This window comes from Centruroides vittatus, unplaced genomic scaffold (genome assembly GCF_030686945.1).
Source record: "Centruroides vittatus isolate TY-2023 unplaced genomic scaffold, ASM3068694v2 scaffold_435, whole genome shotgun sequence".
NCBI classification, from domain to species: Eukaryota; Metazoa; Arthropoda; class Arachnida; order Scorpiones; family Buthidae; genus Centruroides; species Centruroides vittatus.
This window is the reverse complement of record NW_027122708.1, coordinates 1,409,654-1,431,420: the sequence shown is the minus strand read 5'-3', so window position 1 is coordinate 1,431,420 and position 21,767 is coordinate 1,409,654. Positions and strand designations below refer to the sequence as shown.

The following is a 21,767-nucleotide window of genomic DNA, read 5'->3' as shown; positions in this document are numbered from 1 at the left end:
GTTATACTGTATTTTATTGAAATGTGTTCAATAAAATCTGTTATTTTATCATGTTTTAAAATTCAATTCATTATTATTATTAATTTTTCTTGTTAAACTGCCGATAGTAAAAAAATTTAGTATTTTATTTTAAATACTGTCACATTCATAAAAAAAAACATTTGTGCATTTTGATACTTATTATTCATCTTTAGTTGTTTTTAAATCGCTGTGCATATATATAATTAAGTTAAAAAGAACACAATCTATATTGTAAAAACTGCATTTTTATTAGAAACAACCTAATTTCAAATCCCATATAACATTTTTAAATGACACAATTCAAATACCATCAGCTTTATACTACTGTTATTCAAAAGCATTAAAGATCACATACTTGGTAACATATCTTAATGCAATGATCATACTCTTCATAACGACATTTGATTGGCAATCAAAATTGCCAAAAAAGAAAAACTTTGTTCATTTAACATCAACAAACTGGACTGGCATTACATTTTCATGCCAGACATCACATCAGAAATACCAAAAAAGTCTACACATATACAAGGAGCAAGTACACATGCACATTAATAACTGCATGTCATACCAAGTGTAGCTGTTGGCTTAAAGCACCTTAAAGAATCATTATAGAAATGATTGAGACCTCTGCATTTTACAGTACTTTTTATATAACCTGCAACAGCAGCCGTTCAATGGTATGTTGTAATTAGAGCCAATCAAGGCCGCAAAGTGAAAGACTCTTGGCTCGGTTTCCGTGGAGATGATGATGACACTTGATGGTGAGATGACTCGTTTCTTAGCATTCAGTGACTTTGATCAAAAATTCCATCCATTGAATTAAGATTGTCAGTGTTGGTAACTGTTATTTTGGGAAAATTTACTGAATGATTTCTATATATATATATAATATTATGTGTATATATTATATATATGTATGTATATTTTATATATATATATTTATTTATATATATATATATATATATTTATATGTATATGTATATAAATGCCCCTGGAGAAGTTATTTGTGTGATTACCAAAATAATTATGGTTTAATTACAACAAATTGCATTTGTTTGTTTGAGATTAAGTGAATTTTTCATTAAGTTTCTCCGCATTTGCATCTGCAAGAAAAAAAATGGATGTTTCCAAATAAAATATGGATTGAGTCATGCAGTTACTATCATTAAGCTTTTCAGTCATCACGGGTTCTTGTATACAACAGGATGGAGATATTTTGTGTAACACTCAAGGAATGAATGAGTTACAAAAAACATTTATATTATAAAGGCATATAGAACAAAAATTAAAATAAATTTTTTTTCTTTCATCATCAATAGTTTAAAGCATTAAAAAAAAAAAAGACGGCATTTATAATAACCTTAAAATCTAACTCTCAAACATAAAAAAAACTATATTAAAATATATTCCAAACAAGAACTCATCAGGTGCTACTAGCAATGAGACATTAAATTTGTAAGTAACATTCATAATCCAGAAGGAAGACATTATTTATTATACTAGAAACAACTCTAATGTAAATAAATGACAGAAAAAGTTCACACCACCACAGATAAAAAAGAAAGAAAAAAAGGGTTGCAATGAACTAGCCTGGAATACATTAAAATGTTCACTCTGAAGTGCAAGAACACCGATTCCCAAGATAGTGAATTGCATATTATATTTAGTAGTTTACTACAATGAACTTTCTTCCTTTTGTAAATAGAACATTTATTTTATCAATACGGAAATATGTTAAACTATTTTTCCTTTTTTCTTTAAATATATTTTAAAAGTGAAGCATATTCACTATTATACTCAACTACATTTACCTAAATAGCATACTATTATATATTCTTGTATTCTTTGTTTTTAAGATAGAAGAGAAAAATTTGAGGCAGTGATTTTTATAGCAATTTTACTTAATTGCTAACTTGACTGCATTGATTTATTAAAAGTTAGTCTATTCCCAAGTTTCTTTGAAACCTTCAGAATTCTCTAATTCTTACATTCATAATACAACATTGGGAAGCAAGGATTCAATATTTCTAACCAGATATATAGTATAACAGTCAAATAGTAAAACATTTCTGTTTTAGGCATAACTCTCTTAAATCTACTTTCTCCTATAATTCTCCTAAACCACCCAATATGAGAATTCTTAATTATAACAAGTAAGAGCTAAACAATTTGAAAGCTTAATTTCAATCTGTTTACAATTTTCTATTAATAACAAATAATATTATTTCCCCTTAAAAACCAATTAAATAATTTAAAGAATACAAAGAGCCAAAAATGTATTCCAAGCTAGACATTTTGCAGGAATGATCCCTGTTCTGCACATAGAAGTAAACAAATAGTATGGACCAAGATGATCTGCAGATAGAGCAAACTCTGTGATGTTAATCACAACCCTTTCCCAGAGATGAAATGGCTAGAAATGAAAAAGGTGCATTCTGCAAAAGATGAGGCTCACGCTAGCCAATAATTGTAGCTAGCGTGAGCATTCTGCTAGCAGCGTCTATTTCTCCAATAGTCCTTGTATTCCTGATGGCTCACAGTTATTTTTTCACTCTGATATCGGGTGAGACGGATGGATTTGCGAATTTCTGTAGTGATGACACCTTTGTAACCACCTTTTCGGAGAAGGGAATCAATGGTCTGTATACGATCCCATCCTATAAAAAAAAATTTATATATAGAAAAATTTTATCACCATAATAAATTCAGAAAAATAAAATTAAATAAAAGATTAAAATAAACTTAGAAACACCATTGAAATGGATTTACATTAATAACAGAAAATAGTATAACGGAATTTATAAAATCAATTATTCCTCAAAACTTGCCAATTTTATCCAGTGATCAAATCTTCCTGATAATTTATCAAAAGCATTCAAGCAATTCACTGTTTCAAAGCTCCAGAGTTTCTGGGTTGGATCCTAGGTTATCATTATGAGACAATGACAATATAATTAAAATTTGAAGGATGCTTACATCAAAACCTGGTAATACAAAATATAATTGCCTGACTTGAACATGTGGTCCTTGGGAAGAGGGCAAAGTTGTAATGGTAAAGGGAGAATTTTTCCATGTGTTCAATTATGATGATGAAGGGAAAATGACTTTCAAAGAAATTTGAGAAAGGAAAATTTTTTAAACTGAAATAAGTAAATGCCCTAAAACATCAGATTAAAATTTCCCCATATAACAAAACAAAACACCCATTAAAATACAATATAAGTAAATAACAATTAATAATAAATATATACATTTGAAAAAAACATAGAATAAAAACCAGATAGTATAAAACAAAAGACAACAGTTAGAGATTTATTATGATACATAAAAATTTTTTACAATTTTTATTTTAAAACAATAAAATTTGAATATTCACAAACAAAGAAAATGATGAGACCACTGAATCAATAAATTTTTATGGTGTTATTTATGATTTTTTTTTTATTGTTTTGATTTGATAAGAATTGTTAATATGGTTCCTTTTGTATATGTATATGTGTATAAATTTAATCCAAATGACTAAATAGAGTAATTTTTCCATAAAAAATCAAGAACATGACTAGGAAGAATTTGAAATTATGTATTTTAAATTCTTTTAAAACTTCAAAAAGTTTTAAAAGAAACTTTTCCAGAAAGTCCATGAGGATGAGTCTTATTTCTAAACCAGCAAGGAATGCCCAGCTTTGCCTGGAAACTCTGGGAGAGAGTTGCATTGTCCTCATAAAAGCTGGCACACGTTTCCTGCAGGATGGCAGAGAGTGACTATGCAAAATTTGGTGCAAATCAGTCAAAGGGTTTGGAAATTTGTAGGGGAGATGAAAGCAGTAGAAAGGACTAAGGGAGTAAAAGAAATGTCAAGAAATGCAAAAAAAACCAGAGGGTAAAATTACACTGATCACCATTCTTTCCTTATGTTATAGAATATAGCAGTCCAAAAGTTAAATATACTGTTTCTGCAAGCACATCAATCTCAAACTTTTGCAATAAAAAGTGTTCAAAATACATTTTTTAAAAAGTATTTTAAATTCAACATTTTAATTTATATAAAATTTTACAAGTATTTTTTCCAGTCTTGATTATAAAATCTATTTGGACAATATATATGTGGTGCAAACCAAAAGTTTCGAAAATTTATTGAAAATGGTACACTTACATGATAAATTAACTGACCATCTCCTTTGAAGTAGTCTTTTGCTGCATTGATGCACTGGTCCCAGCATGATTTTAATGCTAGGAAGCACCCATGAAAGTAACTATTTTGTAATTTCCTTCAGCTGTTCCTGCATTATCCTCAATCTCATCTACCATCTCAAATCTTTTTCCTCTTCAGCTTCATTTTCGGGAACGAAAAATAATTACAGGGAGTTAGATCAGGTGAGTAAGAGGGTGGGAAATGACAGTAGTGTTCGTGAAAGTTAAAAACTAATGCACAACAAGCAAGGAATGGGCCAGTGCACTGTCATCATGCAATGCCCAAGATTTGTTCTTCCACATCTTGGAATGTTTCCATTGAACCTGTTCTCTAAGATGCTTCAGATCATCACAGTAGAAGAGCCAATTAACTGTCTGCCCTCGTGGGACAAATTCTTTGATGTAAAAGAAAGTTTTGATGTTGCTCTGAACTTGACATGTTTTTTTTCCAGTTGTGGTGAATTTTTAGTGACTTCATCCCCAAATGCTTGTTTTGGCATTTGGTTGGTCTGTGCTGTCTCTTTCTCAGTTTGAAACAAAATTTCATACAAATTTTTTGTTCAAGTCTGTCATAACACCAATTGCAAAAAAGCACACAACTTCACAAAAACACACAATGTAAACAAATGTGACTTTCCATGGCAACAATAATTTGTATACTAGGTCCTTAGTGATACTAGAGGTCACATCTAGCAGCTTAGCAGTGTAGTATGCTCAATTGTGGTGGAACAATATCTTTCTGGAAACTTTTGACCTGCATCTCATATGTATACATAAATGTAGATCTTACATCAAATATTTCTAGGAAAATTATACCACAGAAGTTCTGTTTTAACATTTATAACTGTATTTTTAACAAAAATAAGAAACAATAAGACCATTCTTTACTGTTAATTATGAAACAAAACATTTTATTGAAACAAAAAAACAATTTAATGTATTACAATTGCTCAAAAATCACTATTTTCATTTTCAGTTGTAAACAACAGTAGAGTGAAACATCATTGGTCTGAAGGTCCAGCCCTGAAAAATCTGCTTATCAGCTATATGTATGTATATATTACATAAATGAGATTCTTCAAAAATTTATGCTTCATTCATTGTTATCCAACATTTATCAAATATTTCAATATTTGAAGACAAACTATTGGATATGTTGATTTTATTTTAATGAAAAAAAATATTCAAAAATTTAATATTTCCTTTATATTAAGAATGGTTCAGTAATAATATCAATAACTTGTTATATAATTTTTACATTTAAACCTTAGATAATGAAAATCTTGAAGGAATTACAACTTATTAAAATATTTAAAAATAAATTTTACTTTTCTAAAATAATGGAAAAAATTAACAATTTGGTTTGAAACAGTGAGTCAGTATAATGTTGAAGAAAAATCTGTCAACCTTTAACATTCTGAAAAATGATAAAGAAAATGTAAATCTAAAAAGAAGTGGAATGAAAATAAAAAATCCAAATTAGTAAGAGACCAAATTGCACAGAATATGTAAATTGGTATGTAAATATGTAAATTGAAACACTCCCTAAGAAAAAATCAAATTTTGGACAGAAACTTCTTATTCTGTAATCAAATAGAAGTGATTGAGAACTAACAGTGGTAGATAACTCTCAAACAGTGAAGAATCTTCAAATTTTCATATGACGCTCAAAGTCTAAATTGGTTAGCTATGGTTCTAGAACCATAGCTAACCATTGGAAGTGAGTGACAAACTTGTTGGCTAAAGACCATTAGAACAAATAACATTTTCTTTATTTATGCAATTTTTAAATCTTTAATTTAAAATTGTTTCTAGTTTGTTTAACCTAATAATAACATAATAATTACTAAATCAATACAGGTATACCTTGAGTTACGTCATTCTCGATTATACGTCATTTGTCAAAAAAGTACATGGAAAAATGAAAATCAAGTTTAAGTCATTTTATTCGACTTTACATCCGTCAGCCACAAATATTGAAGTCATAATATCACTAGAATTAGCATTAAAAGCACATAAAATTATAATAAAATAAGTACATTTCCAGTAAATGTTAATATAATCATCATAAATCCTAGAAAACGAAACATGAAAACATCTGTGTTTTCGTCTTATTTAGCGGCCTTTAAGTGCTCATTATTGGTGTTTTCCACAGTAGTCCCAATATCTACCATTTGGCGTCGTTGTCAGCGCAACTCGATATTGGGTAATTTAACATAAATTAGTTTATTTTCTACTATTTAAAAATAAATTTAATAGCCGGATTTATTATTTAACCTTAAAAAATCATCTTATTTTATAATGTCTTAGAGAAACCACATTCACAAATAAAGAGTCCGCTATGTATGTACTGTAAACATCGCCAAATTGCAAACATGTACATTCTCACATATTTTTCTTGCTTTTATGTTTGATTTTTCATACTATTAAAAGTAATGTTTTTGTTGCTATTAAATGTAATTAGGACCCCACCATATTTGGTTTCATATTTACACTATTGGCAACAACAACAACAACAAAAAATATATATATATAAAATAGAAATTCCTAATTATTCATTAAATCTGCACCATTTTTAAAAGTGCATGAAGGTCTCATAGCATCTCGCTCAGGCATTCTTGTTCTGAGAAAACATTACTGTAATCTATTTCTCTGTTTTGTACTAAACACTGGGACAACTTTGCCCACAGTTCTCACTTGTAACACATTATGCCAATCTGATATCAATGTTTCTATTTGTCTCATTTATGCAACCATGACTGCAAAACACACGAGTTGAAATGCTGGTAATTCTGATAAGACAAAGAAAAGCCATAAAGTGTCTACTTTAAAAGGAAAAAAATTTAAAAATTTTAGATTTTGTCAGAAAGGAATGACCCCTTCCAAAAATTCTTAAAAATCAAAAGCTGATTTATCTGCTTTAACGGTTCATTCTTAAAAATTTAAAATTTTTCCAGTTTAAATTTTTTTCTTGTCTAAAATAGTTTAGAATTCTTAGTTTAATTGAAACCACATTTTATTTGTTTTACTCATACTGTAGCCAGTGGATAAATTATTAAAACTGATTCATGATTAATTTGGATGTTACAATCCCTACGAAACTACTGGTATAAATTAACATAAATAACCTCAACTGGAGGTAAATACCAATAAACCAGCAAAAATAAAATAAATAAAATGAAAACAAACATTTTATTTCTTTTATTTTTGCTAGTTTAAATTTTGAAGTTAAAAGTCAGAAGAAAAAAAAATTTTACAGGTATCCCTTGCTTAATGCAGTTTTGCTTAATATGTGAAATTAATTAAGGCAATCCCTTTTAATCCCAAAGTAATCCCTTTATATAGGTGGCAGCAGTTTTAATTTACACGGCTTTACCAGCTGTCTTTACTTAATATAGAAACCATATTTTGATTAATGCAATTTTGATATACATGGTAGGACCAAGGGATTAATTAACCACATTAATCAAGGGATACCTGTATAAGATTTGGAAGGAGTATTTAAAGACGAATGAAGAAATTATCAACATTCATTTCAAAAATAACAAGTTCATCAAATTTTAATTTCAGAAATGAAGGGAAGAAAAAATGAATAATCCTAATTATGACTATAAAAAGTAAACTTATGAATCCATGCAAAGTAATAAATTTTATCATAAACCCTGTTAAAATCCTCGATTTATTACAATTAGTTAAATATCAACACATTTAATCAAAAAATTAAAAAACTTCAGTATACCAATCCCCAAAGTTGTCCCATGCTCGTGAATAATTGGGACTGAGTAATCCTTCATGAACATTGAATTCTCAAACTTTGAGATCCATTTTCAGTGTTAAATTTGTAATTCATTCCAAGACTATGTATTACTGCTGTTTTAAAAAATTTTCAGAAAAATCAATAGTTTTATTAAATAAATATACTGGGAAATGGTTTATGGTGATGCAAAAGTATGAGTGAGAGTGCAGTAATCTTTTAGCATTGTGTCTGTTCAAACATCCATTTTATGCAGGCTCCAACTCCAGTTTACAGTAGTATGTAATCTCCCATTTCCCAAAAGTTGAAATTTTGGTGCATAAATTTCCCATCATGAATGATCGAATTTCTGAACCCTGACATCCATGAACTTCAAGGGTGTAGTGTACAGCATATTATTTAGAGATGGGCAAATATCACTCATCTCAAATTCATATATTAACCAGATCTCAAATGTTTGAATACCCTTAATACTTTGCAAACTTAATTACCTTATATAACTTATTTAGTTAAACAATATATAAATTATTAACTTGTTTATATTTATTTCAATAGATAAATACAGTAAAACAAGATGTAACAAGAAAAATTCATTTCTTAAAATTTAGTGAATTTAACTTTAAAATTCAAAATCAAAATTAAAAGTTTGAAGTTTTTTTTATGTAGCCTATTTTTATCTCAAGTACACTACATTAACAAATAATTTTTCTCAATATCACTTACTACAGATTTTTTATTTAATAAAACAAGAATTCAAAAACACTAGTCTGCTTCTTTATCATGTCACAAATTAAAAACTAGAAGTACTGAAGAGGTGTTGTCTGTATGCAATGGTAGATACAATAAGGTGCACACTTTTCAAAGCCAATATATGGCACTACTATTGGACTTATAGATACTTAGCTCCCTATATTGTCAGTAGCTACACTTTTGAAGTGTAGAAACTGGGTAGAAAGTCAGTGGTTCACATATCATCTCAAAAAATTTTTATATATTTTTTAAAACTTTATTTATAAACATCTATTAAACCAGATAAGTTGTACAGGTATTATTTATTTGTTGATTTTTAACCCTCTTTTAATATTTATTTATTTTTTAAATCGTTTAATGCTTTACATATTACAATTATTTTATGTGATTTTATCTGTTTTTTATGAAAAAATTTTTAAATAATTTACATAGATATTAAAAAAAAAATTATTTTAGTCACTAGTATATTTAAGTTTTAATCCTGTTCTATTTTAATTTATACCTTTAGTTTCTAGATCAAAATGTTGATAAATAAAATCTGACTCCCTCCCAGGTAAATTATGTTTGCTTTTAATTTTGGTTTTTGAAAAATTTTCATGATCTAATACTCAGCATATGATATTATATATACTTTTTGTACTAATATTATACTAAAAATGTGCTTTCCTTAGGACTTCACTCAAGACCTGTCGATAAGAATTGTGAACTGCGGAAGAGGGGTTCAGACCCAAAATGCATAAAAAAAATTCAAAGTGATTCTTTTTACTCTTCTGAAACCTTTCCTGTATGATTAGTCCAATATCTGTTAACAAATTTAAGAAGTACAATAATTGAATAAAAGAACAAGAAGCTCTGAACACATCAAAAAGATACTTTGTCAATTGTTCAAATATTTAATTTTTGAATTGGCTCCTTTTCAAGTATTTCAGGATACATCATTGACTGCATGTATGGCATTATCTCGGAGGTATTTGTAGTATGCAAATTAATTTTTATCAATGTAATATTTGAGATCTCAAATATTTTCTAGTATTGAAGTATTCATTGATAATATTAGCCATCTCTAGTATTTTTTTTAATAAACTAAACTTCATATGAATGAAAAATATATAACTTAAATAAATCTTTTATGTAAATTATAACAGTTAAAATGTCTTAACAAATAATTAGTTATTTCATAAAGATTGCTCCAGAATATGTTTTTAATTTCAATGTTTTATACTAATAAGAAATTGTTAAATAATATTTATATTTTAACAAACATTAAATTACAAGATTAATATATCACAATCTGTATACAAACCTTGTTCTGGAGCTACTTCAGGAAGATAAGTGGCAGTGCGTTTAGATCCTCTTTCAGTAGTAAATTCTATTCTGATCCCATGTACTCCAATCTAAATAATTAAAACAAAGGTTTTTTGAGATAAGGAACTTAAATTAGAAAATTAAAACAATTAAATATCAGATTTTTTTGAAAAAAATGATCAAACTATAAAGTATAAGGTTTACAGAATTATTATAAAAATTTATTTAACTTAATATTTTTTCTCCGTGTCTACTTCAAATATTTTTTTCTTTACTTTTAACTCAATTCTTAATTCATATATTGGCAATGGCCATTGGCAATGGTTACTGTAGTTATGTTTAGTCACGTTTTCATTACATTTTGAATTGCAAAATAATTACGTACAGCAGTGGTTCTCAAAAATATATTGATCTGTGGACTGCTTAAACTGGACTCACAGATGACCACTTTGGTCCCTGTTCACTTCTTATCCTATAAATATCATCTTAGATAATGATATATTATGTGTAAGAGATATGTGGTGCATATTCTCTCTCTGACAAAACAGAACAGAATTGCATTTTGGAAAAATGACTAGGCCAGTCTGTAGGCCACCTGGCATGTGTTTGCACACCACCAGCTGAACAAATTTTTGAGAACAACTGATGTATGACATTTTATATTTCTTTTCAAAAAATAAAGTATAAAATAAAACTAAATTTAATCCAAACAGGTATTAGCATTGATTTCCATATACAGTGGAACCTCGCTTAACGAGCACCTCGCACAATGAGTATTTTGCATAACAAGCAAAACAAATTGTAAAAATTTGCCTCGCTTAACGAATGATGTTTCGCATAACGAATGATGATGAGAGGGGAAGTCCCTAATTGTGCGCATGCGGCATGCTCCATCAGTCTGTGTTTAGCACTCGTTCCGCTAGCATCTTAGTGTCGCTTGTGATCACATATTTTTCCAAACTTGTGTTCACACATATTACTTATAAACATCAACAACCATAGCCTGTTATATAATAAACATGCCAAATGACATGCCAAATTCTTGGGTCATCAAATTTAATGACCAATTCCAAATTAAATTTTAGAAATGTCTGAATTAAAAATTAACTATTTACAATTATTAAATTTAATAAGAGATGGAAACATAACTGCCTACCTCTAGTCAAATTAATTAATTTCTAATATTTAATTATAGCCTTTACGTAACCCAAGAATTTGTCATATCGTTTGGAGTGTTTATCAAACATATTAGCTGTGATTTTTTTTTCCTTTCGTTTCTGTAAATTGAATTCTCATTCCAGGATGGTTCATTCTGCACTAGAAGAAAAGATGATGATGATTTACACTCCTTAACAGTGTGTATTGTACAAGTTTTTTTAATAAACGTTATACGTAAAACATTTTGAGTATATTTTTGGCGTGGAACGCATTATCATATTTTACATTAATTTCTATGGGAAAAATTGTTTCGCTTAACGGGTGTTTTGCATTACAAGTAAGACTCTGGAATGAATTATGCTCATTAAACAATGTTCCATTGTATACAAAAACATACATAAAGCTGAAAACTAATGCTAATGAAATTAAAAATGTATTTAAATAAATTAATCATATTTTACACACATTTTGTATATACAGATAGCTCTTGTTTATCATGGTAGTTACATTCTGAAAAAGTGCAATATTATGCAAATCCGTGCTGTACAAAACAAAGGACTAATGCAAAACATGGGGTTAGGTTCCAAAGTTAACAAAAGTATACTATTCTTTTTCGTCACTAAAAGAAACATGTTTATATGAAAGCAATCAATAATTCATTTACAATCAATAACTAACAATCACAACTGAAAGTACTGTATGATACATTAATATTAATTTTAGTTAAATGAGGATATTTTCTTTTTAAAAAGTACCATAATCATCATCTAAGCTTTTTTGTTGATCATGATCAGAAATATCAGTAACATCTTCATTTTTTTATTTTTTTCATAATTTTTTTTATGGATGACAAAAAAATATGTTATTAATCGAAAATTTATTCTAGAAGGTTGCATTTGTTCAGTTTATTACCAAGTGATTTTGTTTCCAGAATTTGTGTTCAAATACCAAATTGTTCACATTGGGAACTGTTCGAATACCATGACACCACTGTATTTTGTTCCTCATTTTCACAAATAAAGTAATCATTCATAGGTAAGTAATACCTACAATTAAAAAAACTTTACTAAATACAAAGATTAATCTATGAAAAGAAAACACAGTGACAATCTTAAGGGCTAAAGTCTGAAAGCAACAACGACACCTGGTTGATAGGAAAGCTAAACCTAAGGAAGGAAAAACTTACACTCAGTTTTTCATTAAAGTAAACCTAACAAAAGACACAAAACAAATTGAAAATTTCAATATTCTAAAACCCACACACAAATTTGAGACAAGTGCTTACTCAAATAATTTAAAAAAAAAAAAAAAAATCAAATAATGAAGTTTACACAAAAATTGTGAAATTTTGTATGGTGGATTTCCCAATTTTCTGTGTTACACAAAACAGTGTTGTACAAGGAATGTACACACACACACACACACACTTTGTACATGTAAAATATGACTAATTTATTTCAATACATTATTTTCAATATTAATTTACATATTTGAAAATATCTAAAATGAATATCCACAACTTTAATTTAAACAGTCTTAAAAATAAATTTTGAAGTTAACAAAATTTTTAATTAACAACTGACATAACATACTGATACAATATTAAAAAATTAAAATGTGATTAACTAAATATTTACATTTAAATTTGAGATAACTTAGAAAAGTATTTAAATAATTTATTAATATTGAAATCTGGTTCTTACATCAGCATCATTGTCAAACAAATTTTATTTTCACTTATTTTAAAAATTTAATTATTAAAATAAAATTAATTTAAAATACTAAATAATATAATAAAAGCAAGAATTTCCATAATATTATTGTAATATTACTAATAATAAAAATCAAATTCAAAAAATATATGTATCAGTAATAAATATTTAAATTAATTAAAAGAAATAACCAAAGAAATTAATGATGATTTGTTGTCAAATAATATTTTTGATATCTTTAGAGAGGAAAGTAAGTGTGTATACATATACATTGAAAAAATAAAATAAAACTATTATTAAATAAAAAATAAAACATCTTTGAGTGAAAATTCATATTTTGGATATTATTAGTTTATTATAAATTTTGTTTGCGACAGTTCATAATGATAGTTTTGTAAAAGTTTTTCAGATTTGCTTGAATAAAAAAAAAAATGAAAAATATCTGTAATAAAATTATTTCAAATAGGAAAACAAATATAAGTTTAGATTTTTTTTTCTAATGATCTGATAATGACAATATTTGGCAACAATTTGAATATTGAATATCAAATTTCTATCAGCAATGTTAATTACCAAAAATCAAAAATAGTAGGTTATAGTAAGGCCAAAGTTATGATTCAATAATTTGGTATTATAGACAGACTGACAGACTGTTTACTAATTATTGGTAATTTTAACAATTTCAAAAATGTCTTTTGTATGTATATATACAAGAGAATTTCAATCTGAAACTTTTGCTCAAAATACAATTTTGATGATGATTATGTTTCCTAAATAAGTCATTCCTTCCAGACAAATCAAGCTGTATGTTAAAATGTTTCTGAAGCTGTTGTTTTTTCCCAAGCTTTCTAAGTTTAAATCAAATTATTCAAATTGATCTAATTAATTATAATATTAGAGACACCATCATACTTACTTAGTTTATCAAAATTGTTAAATCATTAAATAACTTAATAGAATTATAACTTGATTTGTCAAAATTAAATATTTCAATTGTGTGTTTAGAGTAATCAAAGTTGAATTATTATTCTTATATGTATAATACACTTAATAGATCTTAATTCTTTGAATTTAAAATTTTGTCGGTAATTTTTGGAATTTGATATAAGGTTACTTAAAAATTAATTAAAAATAAGCATATTACAAATACATTCTTTTCAACTAGAATAACTGACAGATCATGCATAAAATCCAAATTTAAAACTTAGATCAATATTTCTTATATTAAAGCCAAAGAATTGCAAGATTATATCTGGCTACATTACTACTACTAGAAAATACTAAGTAATTTGGCACTTGAGATAGTAAATTTAGCAAGAGATAGTGTAATTATAATTGATATTTTTAATGATTAATTTAGAATATTATGGATGAAAAGAAATGGCTCAAAGTGAGACAGATCCACAACTCCTGCTTACATGTGGTTGCATTGCCAGTAACACTACTCAGATCTTCATCCTATCCTTGCTTCCAGAACTATTAATTTAGATATAACCATACTCGGTTACTTAAGGCATCAGCTGGATATGACTTGGTACCCATGGCCTATTAGCAACCAAGTATGGTTATATCTAAATTAATAGTTTTGAAAGCAAGGATCTGGGTAACGTAACTGTCAATGCAACCATATAAGTGGGAGTCCTAGTCTCACTTTGAGCAGATTCTTTTCCTCCATAATGTTCTAAATTAATTAAATTAATATTTTTAATAATTATAATTATTAAATTTAGCAAGAGATGGAGGCCTACATCTAGTGCCAAATTATTTAGCATTTAATAATTGTTAATAGTAGTAGCAATATAGCCCAATATAATCCAGCAATATTTTGCTTTAATTTATCTTATATAAAACTAATTTTGATAATCCATTAAAGATTCAGTTTTTGTTTAAAATGTAAAAAAGGCAATTTTAATAATAATCATCTGTTCAATTAAATATACAAAATGAACATTTTACCCAAACTGTGTTATTTGAATTAAAGTTTTGTAAAGTATATTTTGTCAATAGATTTATCATCATCAACCCACAGTTAAAAATAAATAAATAAATGAAAGTAATTACTTATAAATTCTCAAATAATTAACTCTAAAATTTCAATAAATAAAAACAGAACAAAAAATTATCTAAATGTTAACAGTAAGAGAGAACATATTCAAAAACAAATCATTTCCCAGGACAACCACTAGCAACCACGGGACCCTTCAAAAATATACATTATATAATTTTTACCACAATTTTTATTCAAAAGAATAAATGAATTTAAAATAAAGATATTTCTTTTATGTACATATACAAAAAATACAATAATAAAACTACATAGATTATATAGGCTAATTAAAAACATTACAAAGTTTTCAAAAATTTTTATTCTCTGTGCTTCACACTTTCAATGAAATCCTTCATCAAAATGAACTGTTCACATATTGTGTGCTCTATTTACAATAATTAGATTTGGAAAGGAATCTGCAGTTTAGACAGAATATTTAAAAACATTCTAATGGAATCGCATTAATTTAATTAAATCACTGCAGCATATGGCAAAAAATATTTTAATATTGTACAAACTGTCACCTTTAAATCCCAATTATCACCATTCGTCTGTGCTAAATCTAAATGCATACAATGATTCATAAAGTCACCTCATTCATTAGTCTTTAACATAGAAATACAGTAGAGCATCGATTATCTGACCCCCGATTAATTGACCGCGTTCTAGTCGGCAAATTCAAATGTCCACTAGTGATGTGGCGCTACAATATTTGGTTATGTCTTGGCTACTTTAATATTTTTGTTAAATTTTTGCATGTTTTAGCTGGCAGCACTGGCTCGACCATGAAAGGGAGGCTAGTATTTAAACCAGGCCTAATACACTATACTAATAATGTATTTTTTCATACTTTTCAGTTATCCGACCAACCCCAGTCCCCAATTGAGTCGGATAATTGATGCTCTACTGTATTGTGAAAAAAACCAAATATGGCACCATGCCCTTCAATTTGTTTAAAATCCTTCTTCTGAAGAAGTTATTTCTTGATCTACTATTGCTGAAAAAATAGTTTCAGGAGAATTTGTACTTGTATCCATTTCTATGTAATTAAATAAACGTTTTTGTTTTCTTGATCTGACTTCTTTTAATACAAGAGAAATGTCACATTTTGTACAACTTTCATTTTCAATTAGTATTGATTTTAAAAAACTATTTTCTCTGAAGTTTTTTAAATAATTCATCAATTACTTTAATAGTGACATTACTAAACTTAAATCACTGTTTTATACACTTTTACTTATTTACTACAAATAAAAGATTGTACCAAAAATCTGCTGATACAAATTCAATATTATGGTAATTTCAAATATTTTAAGTTTTTCATTGTTTTTAAATAAAATCCTAACAACAAATAGTTTGTGCCATTTTTGTCAGTTATTATTATTAAGTATTAAAATTATTACTAAAGTTAATACTAAACATCAAAGTGTTTCTTTAATGTTTAGTTTTTTAAATTATTGCCATTTCTGTGCTATAAATGCCTAAATATGATACAGAGAATTATTGCATTTCAATGTATTTTCTATGGAGTGCTATGCCAAATTAAAATGAAAAGCAGAATGATGTAAAATATCAAAAACTAAATTTCTTAAGAGCAGGGCCCTGGGCAACTATCCCAATTGCCTGACTCAAACAGCAGTACTGACATTTCCTAAAAGAAAAAGCCACACCAGGCTTATATTTCTGGCAGTAATGAATATAAAAATTTGAAGTTGAAAATATTAACAGAAAATACTGTAATTTTGCATGCTATGTCAAAACAAGTATAAGGTGAGAACCTTATACTGGTTTTGACGTAGCATAACAACAAGTATCAGGTGAGAACCTTATACTTGTTTTGACTTTGAAACTTAAAATTTTTAAATTTCAAACAAAAATCTATAGTTAAAGGCAAATTGTACCATTAAAGGATTTTTATTACTAAATCTAAACAGTCAATTTTAAGTTGACTGTTCAGATTTAGTAATAAAGTTATTAAGGTTTTTTCCAGAAGTCTTACCTGGAAAAAACCTTAATAAAATGTATTAAGATTTTTTCCCCAGGTAAAAATTCTATTAAAAATGCAAACTAAATTCTTTAATATTGGAAATTTTAATTACATTAATAAGACATAATTCAATGTTTCTCCATGGTATTTACCAAAATTTTATCAAACAAGATTTCTATTTGAAAACAACAAACACTGAATAAAAAAAAATACCTGAAACATTTAAACTCAACCATATGCAAACAATCTTTCTTCTTTTCATACAAAGTTAAACTGCATTTAATATTAAAAAAGAATGTAAATAGAATTAGCAAATAGAGAAAATTAACAAAATCTATTGTATTAAAATTGTCTATATAAGGTTAAATATTAAATTGTCTAAATATTTTTTCAGGTGTTTTTCAATTCAATACTTGGCTCTTTTAAATATAAATCATAGTCAAACAAATGAATCTCATTAGAAAAACTCATGATAAACACATTTCCCAATGTTTTTCTATAGTAGATTATTATTCTAAAGAAAATATTCAGTTAAAACATTTTTGTCATTTGCATTTTTAAGAGAACCAAATAGATACATTTTTTTATAACTTCTGAATGCTTCAATCAACTTCAAATCTAAGTGTACGACTGGATTCAGCATTAAAAATCTTTCAAAATAATGTATTGTATCACAAGATATGGATTACCATTTGAAATTTTAAAGTTACAAATGTTTTGGTCTGGAAAGTTTAAAGATTAATTTATCAAAATAGCATACAAAAATGTAGTTTTAGATCTGTTAATAAACCAAACTTTCAAATTTTTATCTATTATGACAAGAAATATAAAAGCCTTTCTGGGTCATGCCATAATAATTAAAATTAATTAATTCTCCTTAATTAAATGCAATGTCAAAACCTCAATTTGGGTGCAAGTAGAGAAAATTAAGGTCATTTGATAATACATTTATAGTTTTCACTGCATATTTTGCAGGTTTGACCATTTTCAGGATTAAATAATTGCTTTATAGCTTATTTACAAGATTGCAAGTAATTTTTTTTCAAATGAGCTCTAGTTGTTTCTGCTATCTGCATTTACAGTTCCTGTGAAAAATATTTTTCCACCCAATTACAGATAAGCATGCAAAATTCAAAATATTTTAAATTTAAATGTCTAACTTGCATTCTTTTAACCTAGTCATTCTCAAATACCTTGTGTAAACAACTGCATATACAGAAATAAATTCAATAGTGATTGATTAGATTTGAATAGAATTTTGACTTTCTATGCTAATATATTTTTATTCATATTAGTATATTTTATTTATTCATATTCAATTTTAGTATAATTAGTAAAATTTACATACAAATTGTTATTTAAAATGATGATGTTTCTGAAATAATTGTTTCCATTTAATGGTAAGAGGATATACAGACTATAAAAATTTTCTTTGTCTCTGATAAAAGACAGTTGAAGAATAAAACAAATCAACAATTTCAAGGTTTTCATTTTTATTGTTTTATAATTTTTTTTTTAAATCAAACTAATATCCACAGATAAAAATTTTATGAAAAAAATAAAATGGTAATTATTGATTACTCTTAAAAAGTCAAAATTAATATTAATCAATTATTAGTATTCTTTTTGTTTACTTTTTGAAATTATAAAAAAATAGATTTTTGAACATTAATAAAACAAGCTAATACACATTCTTATGGCCAAAGAATTTTTTTATGGGTCATCTATCCCAAATATAGTCATTCTCACTTTACTTAGAGTTAAAAGTATTGAGTTAAACAATATATTTTATATATAAATCTGTGTGTTTAATTCATAGATATTTATTTGAAATCATAGATTTTCTAGAAAAAAGTTACTGTTGTTTTGTTTATTCCTGATAAGAATAAATGCTTCTGTCCAACAAATTATTTCCTGATAATTCTTAATGACAATCATGAAATAATAAACTTTGAAGAAGTATTTAGCTGCTACTTTAAAATCTTTCATTAAAGACACAACTGACTTGCTTACCATATTTCTTAGCCATGTTAATTTTACATTTGGACAAGATAAGATCAGAAAATACTAATGTTTATTTAGTTAAGATGATTACAAATCAACAGTTTTTACTGTCAGCTCTGCTTAGTCCATTTTTATCAAACATCCAATTATTACTCCCTACATTTCTTCTTTATATCACAATCAGCCTTGAATATTTACATCCTCATTCTTTAACTAAAGCAGTTAATTATGGAATTATGCAATTCCTTAATTATCTGCAAATGTACCTGATACATACACAAACCCTAAATGCCATTAATGTTCATGATAATCGTGTTATAGATCATGCTTTGGTTTGATTATAAGATTCAATTAATTTCTCCTTATATAATAAGCTAAGTTTTAACTTTCATTAACTACCATATTCCTTTAACTCTTATGACAATTAACTGTAATTTTTATTTATTTTTTTAATGCACAAATTATTACATAATAATGATATATAAAAACAATATTAGTGGTGTGATGATATTACATATTTTTGAAATTTTATATTCAGAAATGTTAATGCTTAAATTATTCATTTTGTTTAAACATTCTTGTTCTAAAATTATCCAACCAACTCTGTTATTTTTAAAAACATTCTTTGGTTTCCTGAAAAAAATATAAATAAATAAATAAATAATTTTATTTTTTGATTTATTATTATAAATACATGATATTGTGTTGGTAAGCAAATACTGTTTTCTTTGTTTAAATTTTCTTCATATAGAGGACATTGAAAATAAAACTTTGTCAACTTTAAGGCAAAGCATATTTTGTATTTTTACATTACTTTCATATGAAGAATGTGTAGTTAAATATAATAGCAAGCAATCAAGTACTGTAATAGATTTATCTTTGAAATCTCATCAATTTATCATCATTTTAAAAATTACACACACACACACACACACACATCACCAAAACCACCTCAGTGTTTACAATGAATTTTTTTTTCTGAAGTGTACAGAATACATATAGTTAAGTCCTATATTTTGTTCTTTCTAAACAAATTAGAAATAAAATTGGAGAGAAAGTGCCTGTCAACATTTTTTTTATAAATCAAGTAAATAAAAAACATTCATTTTTAATTACACTTCAATCAAATACACATTTTCTTCTTTCTTTTAAAGATTTCTCTGATCTCTGACAGTATTCCATTTTAAAAATTTCCACATTAATTATTTTAAACTGTATGTTCAAAGCTTCTTTGTCCTACTCAATTGCTGTATTTCTTAAATCTCACAACTCAACAATGTATGACTTATCATATGGGATGTGTGTTTAAAAGAGCATGGCAAAATTAATAACTTAATTGTCATTTTGAATGCATCTTGGATCTAAACTCTTCTTCAGCTTTTGACAATTCTTTAAAAAACTGATTCCAAGTAAAGTCAAAATAAAAATATATTTTTAGTTTAATACAATAAGAAGCATATATAAATTCATATGCTGAGTACTAAATATGATATTAAATTTAAAAAAAAACTAAAATTTTTTTTACATAAAACCAAAACAAATTTACTTGGAAAGAAAATTTTCCTTGTGACTACTCAGAATCAATTTTTTAAATAATTGTCAAGAGCTGAAGTGGGAGTTTAAACCCAAAATGCATTCAAAAACAACAGTTAAAAGTGATTAATTTTGCCACACTCTTTTAAGTTTATCTACAGTCTATGATATTTCCATATAAATAATTATATTTTAGCTCATTTGTGGCACAGTGTGGCAGTGGGCCAAATGAACTTACTTGTGGGCTGTAGTTTGGTGACCCCTGCACTAGATAATAAAATATGCTAATGATATGCAAAAGTTGCCTAATGGCACAAGACAGAAAACAAGAAAATAAAATTATGTTGCCAAAGCCCTGGAAGCAAACATACCTTGAAATCATTATCTGCTCATGACTGATCTAGGCAATCTTCTGGTTTTACTTGGAGTGGAAGACAAATTTACATAGAATTTCATTTTACATATATGCTGACACTCAGGCCAGAGTTCAGGATTTTCAAAAAGGATTATGTTAAAAAAAACTAAGGAAAAACTGAGTAAGTAGACTAAAGAGAAACTATATGAACACAAAATAAATGTTGTATACTTTTTTATTGATATAGTAACATTTTTGTGTTTGAATTTTTGTGTCTGCCTTTTTAATTGAAATTATAAATATTACATATTCTTATTCTGAATAGACAAAATTTTTTAAATTCATAGTAAAACTAAGGCTTTAAAATTTTGAAGTTTTTTATCTCTAACATAATCATCAACTATATATTTAAATCTTTTTATAGAGTATGTAGTAATGTAAATATCCACTGTTTTATTACTTAATTGAGAGTGTCCAAAAAATTATTTTTCCACACAATATTACGCTGGTTTAATATATCTTTAACCATGCTTTCTTTACTGGGTTTCTATAAGTATCACAACTTATCACAACAAAAGTTGCCAATAGGTAGTGCTTATGCACTACCTATTGGCACATGCTATTGGCACACTATCTATTGCACATGCTCAGTAGAGAAATGTCAAATACGAGGTTAATATGTCAACAACTACCAGATTATTTGGGCTATATTATCACTATTATTTTAAATTAATTACTAAATAATTTGTCACTAGAGAAAAGTGTTAGGCACCATCTCTTATTAGATTTAATAATTATAATTAAATTAAATAATTTAGAAAATTCTGGAAGAAATGTTTACAGGATTTGGATGCTGAATGCATCCCAAGCTGGTGTTGTATGTAACTGGCGATGATTATCTCATGTTTAAATATATCTGGTAGAGGAGATCAGACTGGAGGCTTGGGTAG

General features: G+C 26.9%; 1 protein-coding gene across 1 annotated transcript in view; it reads right to left on the bottom strand.

Annotated features, from left to right (window-relative positions):
• Positions 1–246: 246 nt before the first annotated feature.
• The window catches only part of LOC136989095 (uncharacterized protein CG5902), an 86,132-nt gene continuing 64,611 nt past the window's right edge, over positions 247–21,767 (bottom strand). Inside the window, exons 4-5 of the mRNA XM_067287197.1 lie at positions 10,020–10,110; positions 247–2,678 (exon numbers count right to left, since the gene is read on the bottom strand). Coding sequence (XP_067143298.1) covers positions 2,512–2,678; positions 10,020–10,110 — 258 coding nt within the window. The 3' untranslated portion in view covers positions 247–2,511. The remainder of the gene's footprint in view (positions 2,679–10,019; positions 10,111–21,767) is intronic.